Source organism: Salvelinus sp. IW2-2015, unplaced genomic scaffold (assembly GCF_002910315.2).
Source record: "Salvelinus sp. IW2-2015 unplaced genomic scaffold, ASM291031v2 Un_scaffold1295, whole genome shotgun sequence".
Taxonomy (NCBI): Eukaryota; Metazoa; Chordata; class Actinopteri; order Salmoniformes; family Salmonidae; genus Salvelinus; species Salvelinus sp. IW2-2015.
Genome location: NW_019942823.1, coordinates 255,620 through 279,486, shown reverse-complemented (window position 1 = coordinate 279,486; position 23,867 = coordinate 255,620). Strand labels below are relative to the sequence as shown.

General features: G+C 42.5%; 1 protein-coding gene across 1 annotated transcript in view; it reads right to left on the bottom strand.

Annotated features, from left to right (window-relative positions):
• Positions 1-23,522, bottom strand: part of LOC112070333 (discs large homolog 1-like protein) — a gene marked incomplete at its 3' end in the record, with an annotated part of 85,229 nt that extends 61,707 nt beyond the window's left edge. The window contains exons 1-3 of the mRNA XM_024137750.2: positions 23,068-23,522; positions 4,163-4,324; positions 1,037-1,093 (exon numbers count right to left, since the gene is read on the bottom strand). Coding sequence (XP_023993518.1) covers positions 1,037-1,093; positions 4,163-4,324; positions 23,068-23,196 — 348 coding nt within the window. The remainder of the gene's footprint in view (positions 1-1,036; positions 1,094-4,162; positions 4,325-23,067) is intronic.
• Between the last annotated feature and the right edge of the window lie 345 nt (positions 23,523-23,867).

Below are 23,867 nucleotides of genomic sequence, written 5' to 3'. Positions count from 1 at the left end.
AGCAGCCGTTCAAATAGACAGGCCAGCCAGACATAGTCAAATAGACCAGGCAGCCAGCCCAGTCAAATAGACCAGCGCAGCCAAGCCAGTCCAATACGACCAGGCAGCCCACCAGTCCAAAGACCAGGCCAGCCAACCAGTCCAATAGACCAGGCAGCCAACCAGCTCCAATAGACCAGGCAGCCAACCAGTCCAATAGACCAGCACCACCAGTCAATAGACCAGGCAGCCACCAGTCCAATAGACAGCAGGCGCCAACCAGTCCAATAGACCAGGCAGCCAACCAGTCCAATAGACAGGCATCCTACCAGTCCATAGACGCATCCTACCATCCAATAGACCAGCAGCCAACCAGTCCAATAGACCGGCTGCCAAACCAGTCCAATAGACCAGGCAGCCTACCAGTCCAATAGACCAAGCAGCCAACCAGTCCAATAGACCAGGCATCCTACCAGTCCAGACCAGGCTGCCAACCAGTCCAATAGACCAGGCATCCTACCAGTCCAGACCAGGCTGCCAATCAGTCCAATAGACCAGGCAGCCAACCAGTCCAATAGACCAGGCATCCTACCAGTCCAGACCAGGCTGCCAAAGCTTTTCGCAACAAAATAAATACATCTAGGAGCTTATTACACATTTTTCACCGTGTTCCAAAACAGAGTCCAGCTTCACACATAAAAATACACAGACATTAGCCAGTAACAAGTGAATAGTGCAGAAGATGAAACCCCACTCTGTAACAACAACAATTCTGCAATGTGAGAATGACCAGTCCAGATGCTGATAACTACTGTGTGAGCATGACCACTATGACCACATCACAGATGACCTTATACTTTTGAAAGAACATCTACAGAATGTATGATGCAACAGAACTGTGATGATACAGTACAACCAAGTTTTACATGTGACATCACTGCAGGACTGGTAATGATGTCACAACGGGGGATACATAATGATGTAAGAAAGCCACAGGGGTGATGGTGATTACAACAACAGCTCTGCTCTGAGCAGCAGGGGAGCTCTGTGCTCTTACCAGTGTGGAAACAGCAGAGGTGTACATAGGAGTGTGGCCTGATGACATCAACACCGGCTGCAAAACAACAGAGATGGTAAAGGGGAGAGGGTAACTGGAGTGGAGGAGATAAGAGGATAGGTAACTACTGGGGAGGTAGTAAGAAACAAGGAATGGGGTGCACAGAGAAGAAGGGGTAATAGTATGGCAAAGAAAATTTGAATTAAATAGTATAATCTGGTGTGTTATAATCTGGTGTTGTGTTATAATCTGGCGTTGTGTTATAATCTGGTGTTGTGTTATAATCTGGTGTTGTGTTATAATCTGGCGTTGTGTCATAATCTGGCGTTGTGTCATAATCTGGCGTTGTGTCATAATCTGGCGTTGTGTCATAATCTTGGCGTTGTGTTATAATCCAGTTTTTGAGTTAAAAAAGAAGAGCAGGGTAATACACTGACAGGTTATATTGCAGAGTGCTAAGCAAGTAATCATACAGAGAGGTGCAAATACCAGAGGAGGAGGAGGAGGAAGAAGAGGAAGAAGAAAGAAAAAGAAGAAGAAGAAGAAGAAGAAGAAGAAAAAGAAGAGTGAAGTAAGTAAACAAAATAAGGATTATCCAACTATTCAACTGAATAGAAGGTAGTTAGCATTGTTTGTTCATCAGGGTTAGGAAGAGAGGAAAGCCTGAGGATGAGTGTTAGGTAAGAGAGGGAAAGGCCAGGGGATGAGTGTTAGGAAAGAGAAGGAGCCTGAGGATGAGACAAGAAACAAAGTGGGGACATGGAACCGACTGGAATTAGAAATGGAACTAGACATGGAACTAGAAAATGGAACTAGAACATGGAACTAGACATGGAAACTAGACATGAACTGACATGGAACTAGACAAAGGAACTAGAAATGGAACACTAAGACATGAAACTAGAACATGGAACTAAGAATGAAGAACTAGACATGGAACTAGAAAATGAGAACTAGAAATGGAACTAGACATGGAACTAGACAAGTGGAATAGACATTGGAACTAGACATGGAACTAGACAGGAACTAGACAATGGAACTAGACATGGAACTAGACATGGAACTAGACATGGAACTAGAATGTAGACATAAGGAGAGGACATGAACTAGAAATGGAACTAGAATGGAACTAGAACATGGAACTAGACATGGAACTAGACATGAACTAGACAAGGACTAAGAAATGGACTAGACAAATGGATACTGAAAATGGCAACTAGAAATGGAACTACGACATGGACTAAGAAATGGAACTAGAAATGGAACTAACATGGAAACTAGAGAAAGTGGAACTAGACATGAATGACCATGAACTAGACCATCGGCGACTAGACAGAACTAGAAATGGAGACTAGACATGACTAGACATGAGAAACTTAGAACAAGGAAACTAGAAATGGAACTAGACATGGAACTAGACATGGAACTAGACATGGAACTAGACATGGAACTAGAAATGGAACTAGACATCGGAAAAATAATAAAAACACAAAAAACCTGCCGTCACCACCACCATCATTATTCCTGTCATTGGTTGGAACTTTCCATATTATAAGCTGTATAACAGCTTGGTCTCTCCTTGTCCAATCAGCAACTAGGACCAGACCTATCAACATTACATTAACATTGAGGAACACTAATGATTATTTCACAGAATAAATGCTTTTGATGTCAATAAACAGAACATTTCACATGAAGTGAATCCAGTTTCTCCAGCGGAGAAATTGAGTTGCAGTTCCTCTTAATTAACACACGAGGGGGCAAATACCCTCCGAACTGAGTGACCAGACACACAGAAGACCTTTATAATGGATCTAACTCCATCTCAAAGTGGAACCAACAAAGTAGGGAAATGTTCCAAAAATAGGGAGAGACAATGAACATCACACCTGCACTTTGTCATAACATAAGAGATAATGATCAAATGTATGTGTTGTTGTAATTAAGCAATACCATGACCTGAATCAGTGATAATCTAATTTAACTTTAATTTACATTAAAAGAGAGCCAACAGGGAACACTATATCTGTACTTGGGATCAGTGGAACAGATAATCCTGGAGATCAGACCAGACAGTCTCACTGAGGGGCCTTTGATATGAGCAACATGTACAGAGAACTGAAAACATCAAGTTCCCTTAGGTCCTGCTGACACCGCAGTGAGTGTAGGAGGACTTAACTGGGCAGATGATTGGTGATGTGGCATTTTGATCTTTGCATTATGACATCACAGACATGTCCTCAGTGAAGTCATAAGGATCTTTCCTTCAAGAAATGTCATACGATTTAGGATCGTTTTCAGGCTCCTTGACTCTAGACTTCAGGGAAACCACATGGATCAGAACAAGTCCAGGAAAAGGCAGGAGTCATATCATTCAAGTCACAGTACACAAAATAAATTCAATACACAGACTGAGTGATAGAGACACTGACAAACTGTGAATGTTGATTTCAGAGACAAAGACAAATGTGAATGCATTTTTCCCAAGAGGATGCACTGAGAGAGAGAGAGTGTGAAAGGGATATAAATAGATGTAGAGTGATATAAAGAGACAGTTTGTGTGTGGGTGGTACCATGCATGGGTGGATGTATTTGCTTGTGATTGTTGTGTGTCCTTCTTTAAAGGGGGAGATATACTGTAAGTGGGTGCAGTGATTAATGAGTGTGTGTCCTACCTGACAGAGGTATGTAACATACGTGAGTTTGTCCTACCTGACAGAGGTATGTCACATACGTGAGTTTGTCCTACCTGACAGAGGTTTGTAACATATGTTGAGTTTGTCCTACCTGAACGAGGTTGTACATAGTGAGTTTGTCACCTGACAGAGGTTTGTAATATGTGAGTTTGTCCTACCTGAAGAGGTATGTCACATCGTGAGTTTGTCTACTGAAGGTTTGTAACAGATGGTGAGTTTGGTGCTAACCTGACAGAGGTTTGTAACATATGTGAGTTTGTCCTACCTGACAGAGGTTTGTAACCTACGTGAGTTTGTCCTACCTGACAGAGGTATGTCACATACGTGAGCATGTCCTACCTTGATGTGTAGTGATAGCGCGTGTGTCCTACCTTGATGAGGGAGATGTACAGTATGTGCGTGGCGTGTAGTGATAGCGCGTGTGTCCTACCTTGATAGGGGAGATGTGTGTGTGCGGCGTGTAGCCATGCATTGCCTCCATGGCGGCGAGGTTCTTATCGCTCATGTGAAGCATCTCAGCACTTTTCCCTTGACCCAAATGGGCTGGACTGTGCTCCAAGGGGGGTGTCTCCTCATCCTGGTACCGGTACTTCTACAGAGAGAGAGAGAGAAGTAGAGAAAGAGAGAGACGTGGGGGAGGAGGAGAGGGATGAGAGAAGGGGTGGTTAATGCTATTCGGCATTACATATCAGGGGTTAACAATAGTGATGGGGGATCAAATTGATACAGTTACATATCAAGATATTATGTTTAACAATATATCCTATTGTTTTGACAATATTATTTTTGTGCTAGTTAGCTGTACCTGCACCAGCTAGCTTGTTCTCCGAATTCTTTTTAAATAGGGAGACAATTTGTTTTCAGCACTTTGATTTCCATTACTGAACAAAACTAGTTTTCTTCATAGCTCTCTCTTGTCCCTCTTCAGCAGACATATGGGGGGCAATATGTTTGGAACATTGAATTGCAATAAAATCACAGTATCAAATCACAATACATCTATACTGAACAAAAATATAAAAACGCAACATGTAAAGTGCCGGGCCCATGTTTCATGAGATGAAATAAAAGATCCCAGAAATGTTCCATGCGCACAAAAAGCGTATTTCTCTAAAATGTTGTGCACAAATTTGTTTACATCCCTGTTAGTGAGCATTTCTCTTTTGTCAAGATAATCCATCCACCTGGCAAGTGGGGCATATCAAGAAGCTGATTAAACACCATGATCATTACACAAGTGCACCTTGTGCTGGGGACAATGAAAGGCTACTCTAAAATGTGCAGTTTTTCACACAACGGCACAGATGTCTCAAGTTTTGAGGGAGCGTGCAATTGGCATGCTGACTGCAGGAATGTCCATCAGAGCTGTTGCCAGAGAATGTAATGTTCATTTCTCTACGTGGTTTTAGAGATACTGAGTGGTTTTAGAGATAACTGAGTGGGTTTAGAGATAACTGAGTGGTTTTAGAGATAACTGAGTGGTTTTAGAGATAACCGAGTGGTTTTAGAGATACTGAGTGGTTTTGGAGATACTGAGTGGTTTTAGAGATAACTGAGTGGTTTTAGAGATAACTGAGTGGTTTTAGAGATACTGAGTGGTTTTAGAGATAACTGAGTGGTTTTAGAGATAACTGAGTGGTTTTAGAGATACTGAGTGGTTTTAGAGATACTGAGTGAAACTGAGTGGTTTTGGAGATACTGAGTAGTTTTAGAGATACTGAGTGGTTTTAGAGATACTGAGTGGTTTTAGAGATACTGAGTGGTTTTAGAGATACTGAGTGGTTTTGTTACGTGAACTGTAACTGTATATTTTTGTTCAGTATTTAATTGTGAGAATGGAAATGCATATTGTACCGGCATCTAAGTATAGTGATAACATTGTATTGTGAGGTCCCTGGCAATTCACAGCCCTAGTTAACCTTTTCTCAATAGGGGGGCGCCATTTCGACTTTGTAAAAATTCGTTCCCAAATTAAACTGCCTCGTACTCAATTCTTGCTCGTACAATATGCATATTATTATTACTATTGGATAGAAAACACTCTCTAGTTTCTAAAACCGTTTGAATTATATCTGTGAGTAAAACAGAACTCATTTTGCAGCAAACTTCCTGTCAGGAAGTGAGAAATCTGAAATCGGGGGCTCTGTTACAGGGTCAGTTTATTAATTTGCATGTAATCTATGGGTCTACATCCACTGCATACGCCTTCCCCTAGATGTCAGTAAGCAGTGAGAATTGGAATGGGGTGTCTAGGTAGATCTGAGGCCGAACAAGAGCTCTTGGAACCGGGTGTGCAGTCTTTTCAACATTCGTCATAGCGCGAGACAGACCTCAGGATTGCGTTCTGAAAAGCTGTTGTTATAGGCGTTAGATATATCCGGCTCTGATTTTATTCGATATACGTGTTAAAAACATCATAATATAGTTATTTTAAACCCGAGTTATATCAGTTTATATCAGTATATTGCGATTTTCGGTATTTTCTTTGTGCTGCGTTCTGGGGATTTGGACACGTCTGCGCCACATGGCTAATGTTTGCTGCTAATTCCAAAGTTGAAGACGACAATCTACAACCGAGCAACGATTATTCTGGACAAAGGACAACTTGTACAAGATTCTGATGGAAGCTCATCAAATAGTAAGAACTATTTATGATGTTAATTCGTATATGTGTCGAAAATGTTAAACTATTATTCCGACATTAATTTCGGCGCGGTCTCGCTTTAACGCACGCTGTATGTCGTAGTAACGTTAATTTAAAAAAATCTAACACAGCGGTTGCATTAAGAACTAATGTATCTTTAATTTGCTGTCCAACCTGTATTTTTTAGTCAAGTTTATGATTAGTTATTGATTAGATTAGGTGCCTCTCCMAAGATTTCTCCCRACATTTTGTYTGCAGTTTGGCTACTATTCTCATTGTATAACCACGATTTGTGCCGCTAAATATGCACATTTTCGAACAAACCATATATGTATTGTGTAATATGATGTTACAGGACTGTCATCTGATGGAGTTTGAGAAGGTTAGTGAAAGAATTAATATCTTTTGCTGGTTTATTCGCTATCGCTAACGTTATGTTGAATGAATGGGGCTGTGTGGTAGGCTATTGTAGTAAGCTAATATAATGCTATATTGTGTTTTCGCTGTAAAACACTTAAAAAATCTGAAATATTGGCTGGATTCACAAGATGTTTGTCTTTCATTTGCTGTACACTGTGTATTTGTCATAAATGTTTTATGATGAGTATTTAGGTAATTCACGTTGGTCTCTGTAGTTATTCTAGCTGCTTTGGTGAGATTCTGTGATGGTGGCTGCAATGTAAAACTATGATTTATACCTGAAATATGCACATTTTTCGAACAAAACATATGCTATACAATAAATATGTTATCAGACTGTCATCTGATGAAGTTGTTTCTTGGTTAGTGACTATTTATATCTTTATTTGGTCGAATTTGTGATAGCTACCTATGCAGTAAAAAAATGGTGGGAAAAAAAAGTTGGGTCTTTTGCTATCGTGGTTAGCTAATAGAAATACATATTGTGTCTTCCCTGTAAAACATTTTAAAAATCAGAAATGATGGCTGGATTCACAAGATGTGTATCTTTCATCTGGTGTCTTGGACTTGTGATTTCATGATATTTAGATGCTAGTATTTACTTGTGGCGCTATGCTAGTCAGCTTTTTTACTGATGAGGGTGCTCCCGGATCCGGGATGAGTACCAAGTAAAAGTTAACAACAGTTATCATTTCAACACAGACACTGTGCCTGTGTGCAAAACAGAGCCTACATCTCAGCTAAATGTAGCTCATAAATGTCAACTTTCCGTGCTTCTGTGGTTGTTACACTTTTAATGCACCAACCAAGAAATGGCAAGAGTTTTTCACTCAATCCCCTAAAGGAGGCAGTGTGGCTCCAATGTGCTTCCATTTATGCACAAAAAGAACAAAACAGCTGTAGTGCATCTGAGAGCTGTTTTTGGACAGAAAATGGGGCCCTAAATGAGTCCACTGTGAAGTAAGTCTAAGACCATTATCCTCCACCACCAAATGGAGCAACACCACGGCAGCCCAGCAAGCTAACACTCTGTTACTAACCAATAACCATAGCTACCACCCTACTGATATCCAACACCTGGGCAACTTCCAACAGGTAACCCACTGTGCTAGCCACACAATGTGGCCTACAGTCAGGTAATGAACGACACAGAAAGCTAAAATGTGCATGTAGTGTTTTAACACCAAGACATTAGAAGAAGGCCCCGCATCATACAGCCAATCTGCTGGAGCGACCTTAGAGGTTATTGTTCATGTCTGTGTAACCAGTTCATAGCTAACCCCTGGCTAGCCTGTCCCCTGGCTGTGTACACTACACTCTGCAGTACTGCAGTCTGACAAGCCTCTGCCCATCCTTAGAGCCTAGAAGATTCTAGGGGTTGACTGAGTGTCGCCTGCCTGCCTGGTGGCCTGAGACTGAGTGTGGCATTCAGATTGGTGTCACGGTGCTACCATCCCCCCTCCTCTCTTTGGCGGCAGACAGACGGGTCGGCGAGGGAGGTGCAGCACTAAGGAGGGACTGGTCTCAGATCAGCTGCCTAGCAACCAGAGCAGTGCAGGGGGCAGTCAGCACTGCTGCTGGATCACATTACACTGAGAGAGCAAGACCCCTACACACACACACACAGAGAGAGTGAGGGAGAGAGAGAGGGGGAGAGAGGGGGAGAGAAAGGGAGAGATTGGAAGAGGTAGAGAGATGGGTGAAGGGATGAGCGAGGAAAGGGTTGAGAAATGTAAAATAATAAATGGGAAGAGAGAGGGGGAGGGGGTTTTAGAGAGGGAAGTGGAGAAGGGAAGAGGGGGGAGGGTTTGAGAGAGGAAGTGGAGAAATGAGAAAGAGAGGGGGGGGGCTTGAGAGGAAGAGGATAAATGGGAGAGGGGGGGTTTGAGAGAAGGAAGAGGAGAAATGGGAAAAAGATGGGGGGGGGTTTGAGAAATGGAAGAGGAGAAATGGGAAAAAGATGGGGGAGGGGTTTGAGAGAGGAGAAGTGGAGAAATGGGAAAAAGATGGGAGGGGTTTGAGAGATGGAAGTGGAGAATGGGAAAAAGATGGGGAGGGTTGAGAGAGGGAAGAGGAGAACTGGGGAAAAGATGGGGGAGGGTTTGAGAGATGGAAGAGAGAACTGGGAGATCAGCATAGAGGAAAAGATAGCAGGAGGAGAGACAACAAGGAGGAGGACATAACAAGGAGAGGAGAGAGCAAGGAGGAGGAGAGAGCAAGGAGGAGGAGAGAGAAGGAGGGAGAGCAAGGAGGGAAGACAACGAGGAGGAGAGAGCAAGGAGGAGAGAGCAAGGAGGAGAGAGCAAGGAGGAGGAGAGAGCAAGGAGGAGGAGACAACAAGGAGGAGGAGATAAAAGGAGGAGGAGGAGAGCAAGGAGGAGGAGAAGAGCAAGGAGGAGAGAGCAAGAGGAGAGAGCAAGGAGGAGGAGAGAGCAAGGAGGAGGAAGAGAAGCAAGGAGGAGGAGAGAGCAAGGAGGAGAGAGCAAGAGAGGAGAGAGCAAGGAGGGAGAGCAAGAGGAGAGAGCAGGAGGAGGAGAGAGCAAGAGGAGAGACAACAAGGAGGAGGAGAAAAAAGAGGAGAGGAGAGCAAGGAGGAGGAGAGCAAGGAGGAGGAGATAACAAGAAGGAGAGATAACAAGGAGGAGGAGATAACAAGGAGGGGGCATAACAAGGAGAGGAGATAACAGAGGAGGGGCATAACAAGGAGGAGGAGATAACAAGGAGGAGGAGAGAGCAAGGAGGAGGAGAGAGAAGGAGGAGGAGAGAGAAAGAGGAGGAGAGAGAAAGGAGAGGAGATTTATTTATTTTTTTATTTCACCTTTATTTAACCAGGTAAGCTAGTTGAGACAAGTTCTCATTTACAACTGCGACTGGCCAAGATAAAGCAAAGTAGTACACAAAACAACAACACAGAGTTACAAATGGAATAAACAAGCGTAGAGTAAATAACACAATAGAAAAAAAGAAAGTCTACATACGTGCAAATGGCGTGAGGAGGTAGGCAATAAATAGGCCATAGTAGTGAAGTTATTACATTTAGCATATTAACACTGGAGTGATAAATGAGCAGATGATGATGGGCAAGTAGAGATACTGGTGTGAAAAGAGCAGAAAAGGTAATAAAAACAATAATGGAGGAGATACGAGGAGGAGAATGCAAGGAGGAGGAGATAACAAGGAGGAGGAGAGTGCAAGGAGGAGGAGAGTGGCAAGGAGGATGAGATAACAAGGAGGAGGAGTGAGAAAGGAGGATGAGGGAGCAAAGAGGAGGAGATACATGAGAGGAGACAAAAAGGAGGAGGGAATAAAGGAGGAGGAGAGAGAAAGGAGAGGAGAGAAGAAAAGGAGGAGGAGCAAGGAGGATGAGATAACAAGGAGGATAGAGAGGCAAGGAGGAGGAGAATAACAAGGAAGAGGAGAGAGAAGGAGAAGGACATAACAAGTGAGGAGGAGATAGAAAGGAGGAGGAGAGAGCAAGGAGGAGGAGAGAGCAAGGAGGAGAGAGAAAGGAGGAGGGATAACAAAGGGGAGGAGATAACATGGAGGAGGAGAGAGAAAGGAGGAGGAGAGAGCAAGGAGGAGGAGATTTTATATATTTTTTATTTCACCTTTTTATACCAGGTAAGTAGTTGAGACAAGTTCTCATTTACAACTGCGACCTGCCAAGATAAAGCAAAGTAGTACAACGAACACAACAACACAGAGTTACAATGGAATAAAAAAGCGTACAGTCAATACACACAATAGAAAAAAGAAAGTCTACATACAGTGTGGTGCAAATGGCGTGAGGAGGTAGGCAATAAATAGGCCATAGTAGTGAAGTTATTACAATTTAGCAGATTAACACTGGAGTGATAAAATGACAGATGATGATGTGCAAGTAAGAATACTGGTGTGCAAAAGAGCAGAAAAGTAAATAAAAACAATATGGGAGGAGGGAGTAACAAGGAGGAGAATGCGCAAGGAGGAGGAGATAACGAAGGAGGAGGAGTGGTGCCAAGGAGGAGGAGAGTGCAAGGAGGAGGAGTGTGCAAGGAGGAGGAGAGTGCAAGGAGGAGGAGAGAGCAAGGAGGAGGAGAGAGCAAGAAGGAGGAGAGAGAAAGGAGGAGGAGATAACAAGGAGGAGGAGATAACATGGAGGAGGAAAGAGCAAGGAGGAGGAGAGAGAAAGGAGGAGAGAGCAAGGAGGATGAGATAGCAAGGAGGAGGGGAGAGCAAGGAGGAGGAGTGAGGTAATGTGGTACAAGACTCCTCCAACAACAGATGAACAAACAGAGAGAAATTCTGGGGGTAAAAATGTTTGAAAACATAATTTTTAATGAGAGGAATGTAGGCAGGCAAGAAAATAGATTTGATGCTGATCAAATGAAAGCTGTGGTAGGAGTGTATTTTGGATGTGATCATGTACATGTATGTTACAGTAACATGCACTGCTAATTAGATTTCATGTAATTGCATAGAAATTAATGCTTAATCTTAACTTCAGATAATGGAAGATAATTCAATCAATGAAATCGCTCATGTGTGGTCTTAAGGAACAGTCCATCCAGAACAGCAGTTGGGACGGCAGAGATAGCCTACACACGACACAGCAACTCTCAATTCAATCACTACCAGTCATCTCCACAAAGGGAATACACAGACAATACATCAAGGCAAATAAAATGTTTGGAATTATTTGGGGTTATTAAGAGAATGTGAACCAGATAGTAATGTTATTAAATATGTTCTACTGTATGTCCCTTTACACCAGTCCAGGGCTTCACTCCATTTGGTCGAATGACCTTTTGGCATCTGTAGTTTCAGTCATCCTGGCCGAGATTCAACTCAGCAAGTCTACTAAGTAATGGAATGGGGCTTGTGCTAGAGCAACACCAAGCCAGCCAGCAGGGAGGATGGAACAGGCCAGGGAGAGAGCGTTGGAGAGAAGAGAGGAAAGAAGAGAGATAGTGTAGAGAGGATACTGAATTGACAATCATAAAATACACCAGCCATTCCCGGCTCCAGTAAATGATGGTAGCAGATACAGGTAGATACTGTAGATAAGAGGCTCACTACTGAATCCAACAGAAAATAGTAAAAGCAGCAGCATCGACAGGTCAGATTCATCTGGGGGAAAGTGTGCTAGCGAAGCTACTAAGCCAGCTAGCTGTCTGAAGTTCAGCACCCCTGGAACACAACTCTCTGAATAAACTGAGCACTAACAAGAGAACACTCATTAACAGTTATACAGAGAACAGAGAACTACAATATCTCACTCATATGATTCATGGAGATCTGAGTCTTTGTGGAGGCAGGCATGGGGAGGGGTATTATAGGGTTATTGGTTGCGTGATTGGTTGGTTGGCAGTGAGCGACAGCGGGTTCTTGGGTTCCTGTGAAAAATAGCCTAGTGACCTGGGTAGTGTTCCAGTAAAGATCTCATGAGTGAATTCAGTGTTCCAGTAAAGATCTCATGAGTGAATTCAGTGTTCCAGTAAAGATCTCATGGAGTGGATTCAGTGTGTCCAGGTAAAGGATCTCATGAGTGAATTCAGTGTTCCAGTAAAGATCTCATGAGTGAATTCAGTGTTCCAGTAAAGATCTCATGAGTGAATTCAGTGTTCCAGTAAAGTGCTCATGAGTGAATTCCCTGGGTGTGCTAAGCATTGATCTCCACATTAGGTGGAATAACCATAGATCCCCTAGTTTTTAATAATTTATAACTAGGATAGTTAGTCTCCACTTACTTTGATAGTACGCCTCAACTTAACTGGCCTTCTCCACGACCACCCCAATCTCTGAACTAGAGCAGCATCTAAAGCCACACTAAACACACAACTTGACGTTTTTGATGATGGCTCTAGGAATAACAAACATCTCTTACATTCAAATATTTACAGTACCAATAAGAGCAGCAAAGCGCACAACAGTACTTCACTTCCTCAATCAATCTCTTCCACATGAAAACCAGAGTTTTCAATGACAGTGGAGTGAATAGCAATATTATGACAGCCCACAAGTTGTGAGGTGAATATGCGTAATTGAGGTTAATACAGGTCATCATCACCATGGAGATCACCTTGGGAGTTAATCAGAATAGAGGACTTGTCTTATTGTAAGATAATAACACATAGTGGAACAATAGTCTAGTCCACTAGTACCCAGGAATTAGTCAGGAAATGGACCTCCTCAGTCCTCATAATGGTCCCAGGCACAGTTATTTCCAGTCTGTAAAACTGGAGGAACAGGGGAAGGATCACAGGCCAAGGGATCTATATATACATCATGCTGGCGCCACGTTTGGGTCAACTGTCTCTCCTTTAGATCAAAGATTGTCTGTCCATGAGTAAATGCATATCAGTATTTCCATTTTGATTTTCAATACACTTCAAAATATTGGTACACTCCAACACTACTGCTCCTCAGATTTGGGACACTGATGGAATTGAGACACTGATCTCTTACTCTCATTTTTCTTTCTTGTTCTCTCTCGCTCTTGCTCACATTCTCATTCTTTCTCTGTGCTATCTGGGATTTGGAGTGGAGTCTGTTTGAGTGTGTGTGTGAAGCTGTGGTGCAGGATGGTGTTAAGAGAGGGAGGGAACTAGTATCTGGTGCCGAAGGGAGAGGAGAGGATGAGAAGTGGAGGTGCTGCCTGGGTCTCACAAGGATCTGAATATGTTAGATACCACAGAGACCCACGTACACACAGAGCACTGTCGCCAGACCAAGGAGGGAGTCCTAGGCACCTTGTTAATGGACACAGCATGGCCATTTGGCAGAGCCAGAGAAGAAACGGTTAGCTAGATACAGCTAAGAGACTGGGAGGAAAACAGGATGAAGACCCATTCCATGCCATGTGGAAGGAGAAACAGAGCAAGCTGTCAGGCCAGAAACCCCTGAAAATGGGAGGGGCGAAAGAGAGGATGAAGTGGATGGGTGAGTGAGTGAGTGAGGGAATCAAATCAACAGATAAGGCCAGGTGATGACACCAGTCTTATAAGTGTCTTTGAAAGCATGATATACTTAGGCTGTGGTTGTCCCAATTGGAAACACACATACTGTACCTAGCCCATCACTGGGTGACAAATCCACAGGTTCTACAGAACTCAGTTCTTAAAGGGAAATTTCACCACTGCTCTTTCACTGTATATGTCTATTATTATGTTATGAACATATAATACGTGTCATACAAATTGTACATTTCCTCACTACACACAAATGCGACCGTTTCTGCATCTCACCGGTAGAAATGAGACATTTACACTTCCTGGTTGTAAGCAAACCACAATATCCAGAATTCCTTGCGATTTCAGGATGTAGTACCGCTCCTGTCGAGGTGGACCCAGTTGAGAATGGGTGTCAACAGGTAGCTAACGCTACTCACTGGACCAGCCACTCGTTCATAGAACATCAGCTTGTGAATAACTATTTATTTGTGTGGTGCTCAACGTGGATGTGCAAACTAAAAGCAAGCACAGGCTGCTGGGGTATCATTTCATTGGTTACCTTACTAAGTCAAGCAGCGGTAACATAGCTAGTTAACTAGGTAGAGAATTACATTTGTTTATCTAAACCAAATCTTGCTAGCTTTCATAATACGCTGGCTAGACATTCCAAAGCAAATCAATGTAATTAGCCAGCTGCTTTCTGGTGATGTGATTTGTAACTTTGCAAGCTAACGTTAGCTACTTTAGGTTACATTAGCTACAGCCTACCGGGCTGTATCTAACCGCTAGCTAGCTCTTGAAAACCCTTCTAGGTTTTTCAGCAGTTACATTCACCCACATTTGGCTTTATGTGAACTACAATTCCTATGCTGTGTTTGATTATTGAAAAGTCAATAATCAAAATGTTTTTCAAAACATATGCGGATATGCCCCATATCTCTCATATCAGCGAGAAATAATATTTCAAAAAATATACATACACTTACTGTAGCAGTTTTGCACAGATCCACAAGCTGTGTGTTCCTCCAGTTGAACTACACTTCCTCTCCACTTACGTTTACACACAGGTGTTCAGAGCACGATAGATAGCTAATTAGCACAGGTATCTGGCTATGTCTTCCGTCGCTCTTCTGTACACAAGCGATGTAGCATGGCCATGTGGGAACACATCCTGTAAAGGTGTGTAGTAATTTAACCTTTTGTTTTTTTGAAAATGATGTATTGGTAATATGAAAGATACGTTCCTTATGTTTACAAAAATGTACCACAAGCGATGCGTGTTTAGAGGCTCTTAACAAAACTCCCCCGGTCAGAAGATTCTATCGTTAATAGGCGCTAAAGCAGTTAGTGTATATGAATGGGGTTAGCTAGCCATCTAACTACCACAGAGACTGACGTGACTGGCCTATGTGTTCCATTTACAGATTCTGAACCCATCAACATCTGTAGCGGCATCAACATCAAGCTCGGCACCAACAACTAATGTAAGTCACCTTACCTAAATCTTTCCATGACTCCATTATGAGAAAATAAATATACTGGAGCTAGGCATTAACATGGTCTGTCTTGTTTTCATAGTTGGTGTGTTTATCAGTAGGCTACTTTTCTCTGTATTATGGAGGCTTAGCTGATTCTTTATGCAAAGCTTGAAGTCTAAATTGGAGAAAAATAAGAGTTATTAGTAAGGAGGGGATGGTTTGTGTGTCTGACTGGTGTCTGTTGAGGGTGGGTGTTGTGTGTCAAGGTCAGTATGCATGATCTATTGACACGAGGAGAATGGCTGGATATACAGTAGTACCTTGTTTGAGTGTGTATTGATGGGGACAAAGTAGCAAAATGTTGTCTAATCACTGATTAGTGTACAGTATGTACTACAGACTAATCCTACTGATTATGATGATGATGATGAAGATGACCTTGACACCAGCTTCAGTAATACAGATCCCGTAGACCCATTGGATGAAAGCTTTCAGCCTGGAATAAGCTGAAGCTCAACATCATCTGACTGGGAAGAGGAAAAGACTGCACGGGGCTGGCAAGAGCCAAAGTGTCTAGTCTACGAGTCCCAGGGCATGGAGCTCATGAAGTTCTGCCAGACCAGCTGCCATTGCCCAACACAAGGTTCACCAGCTGAAGAACATTCAGGACTCTGCCTGGAACATTCAGCCAACACAACATCCATATTCAGTTAGACGGATGTTGTAGTATAATATACACTGAACAAAAATATAAAAACAACATGCAACAATTTCAAAGATTTTACTGAGTTACAGTTCATAGAAGGAAATCAGTCAATTGAAGTAATTTCATTAGGCCCTAATCTATGGATTTCACATGACTGGGAATACAGATGTGCATCTGCTGGTCACAGATACTTAAAATATATTAAGGTAGTGGTGTGGATCAAAAACACAGTCAGTACCTGGTGTAACCACCATTTGCATCACATAGAGTTGATCAGGCTGTTGATTGTGGCCTGTGGAATGTTGTCCCACTCCTCTTCAATGGCTGTCCGAAGTTGCTGGATATTGGTGGGAACTGGAACACGCTGTCGTACACGTTGATTCAGAGCATCCCAAACATGCTCAATGGGTGACATGTCTGTTGAGTATGCAGGTCATGGAAGAATTGGGACATTTTCAGTTTCCAGGAATTGTGTACAGATCCTTGCGACATGGGGCTCTGCATTTTTATGCTGAAACATGATGTGATGGCAGCAGATGAATGGCACGACAATGGGCCTCAGGCTCTCGTCACGGCATCTCTGCATTCAAATTGCCATCGATAAATTGCAATTGTGTTCATTGTCTGTAGCTTATGCATGCCCATACCATAACCCCACCACCACCAAGGGGTACGTTGACACTAGGAAAACGCTCCCTCACACAACACCATACACCATCTGCCACAGTTGAAACTGGGATTAATCCATGAAGAGCACACTTCTCCAGCGTGCCAGTGGCCATCCAAGGTGAGCATTTGCCCACTGAATTCGGTTAAGACGCCGAACTGCAGTAAGGTCAAGACCCTGGTGAGGATGACGAGCATGCAGATGAGCTTCCCTGAGACGGTTTGTCCAGAAATCCTTTGGTTGTGCAAACCCACAGTGTCATCAGCTGTCCAGTAGGCTGGTCTCAGATGATTCCGCAGGTGAAGAAGCCGGATGTTGAGGTCCTGGGTTTGCGTGGTTACACGTGGTCTGCGGTTGTGAGGCCGGTTGGACGTAGTGCCAAATTCTCTAAAACGATGTTGGAGGCGGCATATGGTAGAGAAATTAACATTCATTCTCTGGCAACAGCTCTGGCGGACATTCCTGCAGTCAGTATGCCAATTGCACGCTCCCTCAACTTGAGACATCTCTGGCATTGGGTTGTGTGTCAAAACTGCACATTTTAGAGTGGCCTTTTATTTCCCCCAGCACAAGGTGCACTTATGTAATGATCATGCTGTTTAATCAACTTCTTGATATGCCACACCTATCAGGTGGTTGGATTGTCTTGTAAAAGGATAACCGATCACTAACAGGGATGTAAACAAATTTGTGCACAAAAGTTGAGGGAATTAAGCTTTTTGTGCAAATGGAACATTTCTGGGATCTTTTATTTCAGCTCATGAAACATGGGCCCAGCACTTTACATGTAGCGTTTATATTTCTGTTAAGTATAGAATACCTAGTATGCTCACAACTGCATTGTAGTATAGATATTGCTAGCTCTTGTACATAAGTATATAATGGAGTTTGATGTTTTATATAACATTATTTACAAGTGTACTGACAAGTGACTAAACGATTCAGCTGCATCAAAAATCAATAAAGTTTTGACTTCTGCTAAAACAAATGATGCAGGGAGTTGGTGTATCATTTCAACTTTCATTTGATGGCAAGTAAACATGCTTCAATAAAACAGTACATTAGTCTGTCAGTGTACCAAATAAGAAGACATGGATTGTATTCAAGACAAAGTGTATTTGCTCTAAAGACCAAGGTAAGTTTACACAGCAGTAAGCAGGAACAGTTAAGTCAATGTGTGACGCCCTGACCTTAGAGAGCCTTTTTATTTCTCTATTTGGTTAGGTCGGGGTGTGATTTGGGTGGGCATTCTAGTTTTTCTATTTCTTTGTTGGCCGGGTATGGTTCCCAATCAGAGGCAGCTGTCTATCGTTGTCTCTGATTGGGGATCATACTTAGRCATCCTTTTTTCCACCTTTAGTTTGTGGGATCTTGTTTTTGTGTAGTGCCTGTGAGCACTCCAGTCGTTACGTCTCGTTTGCTGTTTATTGTTTTTGTTGGTGAGTTTCATTTAAATAAACATGTGGAACTCTATGCACGCTGCGCCTTGGTCCGCTCATTTCAACAAACGTGACACAATGTATGACATATACAGAACAAAAATATAAATGCAACATGTAACGTGTTGGTTCCATGAGATGAATAAAAGATACCAGAAATTTTCCATACACACAAAAAGCTTATTTCTCTCAAATTTTGTGTAGAAATTTGTTTTCATCCCTGTTAGTGAGGAGTATTTCTGTAATAAATCCCTTTTGTAGGGAAAACTCATTCTGATTGGCTGGGCCTGGCTCCCCAGTGGGTGGGCTTGGCTCCCAAGTGGGTAGACCTATGCCCTCCCAGGCCCACCCATGGCTGTGCCCCTGCCCAGTCACATGAAATTCATAAAATCCATAAATAAATTGACTGATTTCCTTCTATGACCTCAGTAAAATCTTTACAATTGTTGCATTTTGCATTTATATTTTTGTTCAGTAAAGTGCCTTTGGAAAGTTTTTAGACCCCTTGACTTTTTCCACATTTTGTTATGTTACAGCCTTACTCTAAAATTGATAAAATAGTTTTTTCCCCCTCGTCAATCTACACACGATAGCCTATAATGACAAAGCAATTTTTTATTTATTTTTATTTATTCAAACAAAAAAACGGAAATATCACATTTACAGAAGTATTCAGACCCTTTACTCAGTACTTTGTTGAAGCACCTTTGGCAGTGATTACAGCCTAGAGTCTTCTTGGGTATCACGCTACAAGCTTGGCACACCTGTATTTGGGGAGTTTCTTCCAATATTCTCTGCAGATCCTCTCAAGCTCTGTCAGGTTGGATGGGGAGCGTCGCTGCACAGCTATTTTCAGGTCTCTCCAGAGATGTTCGATTGGTTCCGGGCTCTGGCTGGGCCACTCAAGGGCATTCAGAGACTTGTCCCCAAGCCACTTCTGCGTTGTCTTGGATGTGTGCTCAGGGTCGTTGTCCTGTTGGAAGGTGAACCTTCACCCCAATCTCAGGTCATGAGCGCTTTGGATCAGGTTTTCATCAAGGATCTCTCTGTACTTTTCTCCATTCATCTTTCTCTCGATCCTAACTAGTCTCCCAGTCCCTGTCGCTTCCACCACCACGCTTCAACGTAGGGATGGTGCCAGGTTTCCACCAGACGTTCAGGCCAAAGAGGTTCATCTTGGTTTCATCAGACCAGAGATTCTTGTTTCTCATGGTCTGAGAGTCCTTTAGTGCCTTTTGGCAAACTCCAAGTGGGCTGTCATATGCCTTTTACTGATGGCTTCCGTCTGGCCACTCTACCATAAAGGCCTGATTGGTGGAGTGCTGCAGAGATGGTTGTCCTTCTGGAAGGTTCTCCCATCTCCACAGAGGAACTCTGGAGCTCTGTCAGTGACCATCGGGTTCTTGGTCACATTCCTGACCAAGGCCCTTCTCGCCCGATTGCTCAGTTCGGCCGGGTGGCCAGCTCTATGAAGAGTCTTGGTGGTTCCAAACTGATACGAACATTGTTGAGACAATTCCAATGGCTCTATTGAACAAGGACAACCATGTCTACTCGCTGCTAATTTTTACAACGCATAACTCCATGATTTTCTGGATCAGACAGCAGGCTCAATCAACCAATGACGTCATTGGTTGAACTCTCCCGCCTCGAAAATTCAAAAATACCGTTATGTTGTATAATTATATCTGAAACACCTCTCAATAATCATAATTGTGTAGGGAGACTGGGAAAACACCCCAAATAGTGACAGGCAGTGAAGTTTTCCTTTGAACTGTTCAATGATCTCATTCCAAAATACCTTTTGCCTACCAAGGCTGATGGCATTGATATAGTCAAGATAGACACCTTCTAGTCTCCATGACAGTAGTCTCCATGACAGTTGTCTCGCATTGCATACCTTCAAAATCATGTCATTGTCATGCCTCCCTTGGAAGCCTCCCGTTTTAGGGAAGCCTGGTTCTCGACGAGGCTACCACGACAGTGATCTAACTTGCAGTGGCACCATTCATTACACTTTTGATTCACAATAGACAGCCCCCGACCAGTTAGTAGCCTTTATGGACTGATATCAGAGTGAACACCCTTACCAATAAATTGGATTAATCCAGAGGTCACAAACAGCTCTCTCTGAATTGAAGGATAAGAAGCTATATTCCAACTAGCACATACATTTCTGAGGACCATATGTTTCTTAGAGCTTGATGAGAGTGTGGTTGTCCTATGATTATTTTCCATACAACCTTCCCACAACATTTTGGGAATGATACAGGATAGTTGCTTGGCTCAGCACATTTTAAGGAACTTGACAAAACATTTTTTGGAATAATATTGGTATTTCATTACTTTAAAGATGCACTATGCAGAAATCGCTCCGCCATTTCCTGGTTGCTAAAATTCTAATAGACCGCTTCATTTCAGTTCATGTGACTGTCTGTCTGATCTGTTTCACCTGTCTTTGTGCTTGTCTCCACCCCCCCTCCAGGTGTCGCCCATCTTCCCCATTATCCCCTGTGTATTTATACCTGTGTTCTCTGTTTGTCTGTTGCCAGTTGGTTTTGTTCGTTGAATCTACCAGCTTTTTCTTGTTTTTCCCGGCTTTGACCCTTCTGCCTGCCCTGACCCTGAGCCTGCCTGCTGTCCTGTACCTTTGCCCCACTACTCTGGATTACCAACCTCTGCCTGACCTGAGCCTGCCTGCTGTCCTGTACCTTTGCCCCTGTTGTTGTAATAAATATTGTTACTTCGACACAGTCTGCATCTGGGTCTTACCTTAAACGTGATAGACAAAACAAATAGTCATTGTGTAGAGAATAATTGTTCGATCTAAACCTGTGTGAAATATATTTTCCATCACCAAAAATATTGTATATTCAGCTGCTTGAAGCATGGTGTATAAAACCACGAGTAAAAGATGCAAAAACGAAACTTCAGAATGGGAAGCATAGAAAAAGCACACAAAACAGATCTACTGCTTCTTAGACTTGCTTTCAATGGGAATTAAAGATCTATATCTCACATTTCTATGTGAATTTGATTGAGTCGCCCAAAAACGTACATATTGTAAAGGAACGTTTCCTAAAAGTGGGTTAATTTCAATGTTTGTAATGTTCTAGGAACTTTCTCCAACATGTTTGACACTGAGAGTGTTCGCAAATAATTCAGAGAATGTTAAGAAAAAAGGTTCTGTGGGAATTTAAATACTTTTTATTTGACTTATTTAACCAGGCAAGTCAGTTAAGAACAAATTCTTATGTACAATGATGGCCTACGCCGGCCAAACCCTCTCCTAACACGGATGACGCTGGGCCTATTGTGCGCCGCCCTATGAGAATCGCAATCACGGCCGGTTGTGATACAGCCCGGGATCAAACTCGGGTCTGTAGTGACGCCTCTAGCACTGTGATGCAGTGCCTCAGACCACTGCGCCACTCAGGATCAAAACGTTTCCTCAGCATAACGTTTCCTGTAAGTTTCCTCATCCCACTGGGCACAGACGTCAATTTAACGTCTATTCCACGTTGGTTCAATTTCATCATATGATGTGGAAATTAAGAAAACTTTCCATAAAAGCACAATAAAAATGTTGTAACGTTTAGAGAACGTTCTAAGAATTATTATTTACAAATATATACATTCCGTTCTCAGCATCAATACAACTCTCTCTGTCCTCTATCTTGTTAAGGTGTGTTGGCCGCACCCACTAATTCGCCACATCTGATCTTAATGAGGGCTTGTTTCCTTTGAAATGGGGTCTGCTTGAATAGACTAAAATAAACAGCGTTGTATGCATTAAAAACCATGGCATTCTAGCTCCATCCTGGTGGCGGAGAGGACTAACTCCATGGATAGCGAACAGAAGGTTCGAAGCTCACTGATAAAAAACAAAAAATAAATGTGTTTGCATGATTAATACCTAAGGAAATTCATTTCCATGTGTCCTATCTGTGCTTGGAGTTCAAAAAAGTGAACCCAAACTAAGCTAGCAGTGTTATTAAAAGTCTTATTGAAACATTCAGTGAAAGTTTTAAGGAAGTCATTAAAAAATCTCACAATAACCTAGAATTTACGTTCTCAGAGCGTTAATAAAACCTACCAGGAAAACATTCAAAGAAACAGAGTAAAACACTCTCAGAACCTCCCTGTAGCATAAAAATAAGTGTTCCTAAACAAGCTAAATAAATGTTCACTTCTGTTCCCAAAATTTAAAAATCAGTTTTACCGGTCAGGAAAGGCATGGCTTCCTCCCACAACCAATTGGAAACCAAAAACATATATTCCCAAATGTACTAGCTGGGATCTATATTGTCTCTTAGTTGGGATGCAAAACAGAAAGCTCATGACCCACAGCTGAATAGTAAAGCAGAACATAATGTTCCTGCTGGTTTACATGCTGACTATTGACTTAAACAGCACAAATGTGAAGTATAAGGTTTGTTGTTCATTGATGGTCTTTATAAGATAATCAAATGGTACCATCTCTGTAACATGCATGGATGGCTCAGATATGCTGGTTGATATGTCATGGAAATTGCCTGTGGAAATGGCAGATCTAAATGTCGGCATGCAAAGTCACTTGACCGCAGTGTTGATCTGAACACACAGTACTGTATATCAGGCGTGAATAATCCATATGAGTAGGCCTATAAAACCAGGAAACACATATAAGGCGTATCGCCAGCAGAGGCTCACATTTCAAAGCTTCAGATAATCGGGGACTAGATCATTATGTGAAAGTGGAAACACAAAAGTAGCCTAAAAATAAGAGCTGTGAGGTAGTGGGATCATCTTTGGGGAATGATCACAATGCTCAGTCAGCAGTTTCATTGTGTCAACCGAACGGTTTCTTATTTTGAACACATAAGACATACGTGCACACGCACAAATACACACACCAACACACAAGCACGCTCTATTGTATCTCATTCATCTTTTAAGCCATCTGTCTCATCTCATCGCTTTCTCCCAATATACGTGAATTGTGTTGCAATTACAAACTGTTGTAATAGCTTCGTTACAACTGTTACACCAAAACTGTTCTAAGCTTACCTTGCAACCGAACATGAGGGAGAGAGTCCGGTTGCTGCAGATGACCTTACACTGACACATCACCGGTGAGAGGCACTTTAGATTCCTAACAGGCGGAGACATCTGTTCAACACCCATAGACCAGACCATACCCGTCCACCGCCAGATCAGCGATGCTGGAGAGGAGGGAGCGTTGAAGAGCGGTAGTGGGTGCAGGTGACTAGGCTATCCACAGTTGGTAGCCTACCCTGAAACGTGCTAAGCTACTCAACGCTGAAATCCAACGTTCAACTCCAAGCGCTTGTATGAACAGAAATTGTAACTTTCAGTTCAGGAACATTAGTTATGGATTGTAGCCTAGCCTATTAGCTCTAAGGTTTGCTTAGACCCTGGACAGATGTTAAGGTTGAAATGCTGTTGTTCACCTCATGTTCCTTCTATTCAAGTGTTACAAGAATAACCATCATTCATGATTTGCACAAGCTTTCATCCACATCGGTCTCTCTCTCTCTCTCTCTCTCTCTCTCTCTCTCTCTCTCTCTCTCTCTCTCTCTCTCTCTCTCTCTCTCTCTCTCCACCGTAAGGTTTGGATTTCATGCGCAATTATAATTGGAACGTGTAACGTGTAGTAGGCTCTGCATAAGTGAATCAAGACAAAAGCAGTTATGTTATAGGCTCCCATGCGGACATAGGCTATCGATAATCCACGACATTACACAATGATTTTTGGACGGTAGGTTATTTTTATCAAAACATGCAAACATATAATCAATAAACAGTAAATTATTTACTATCATGAGCTGACGTTTCCACATCATAGT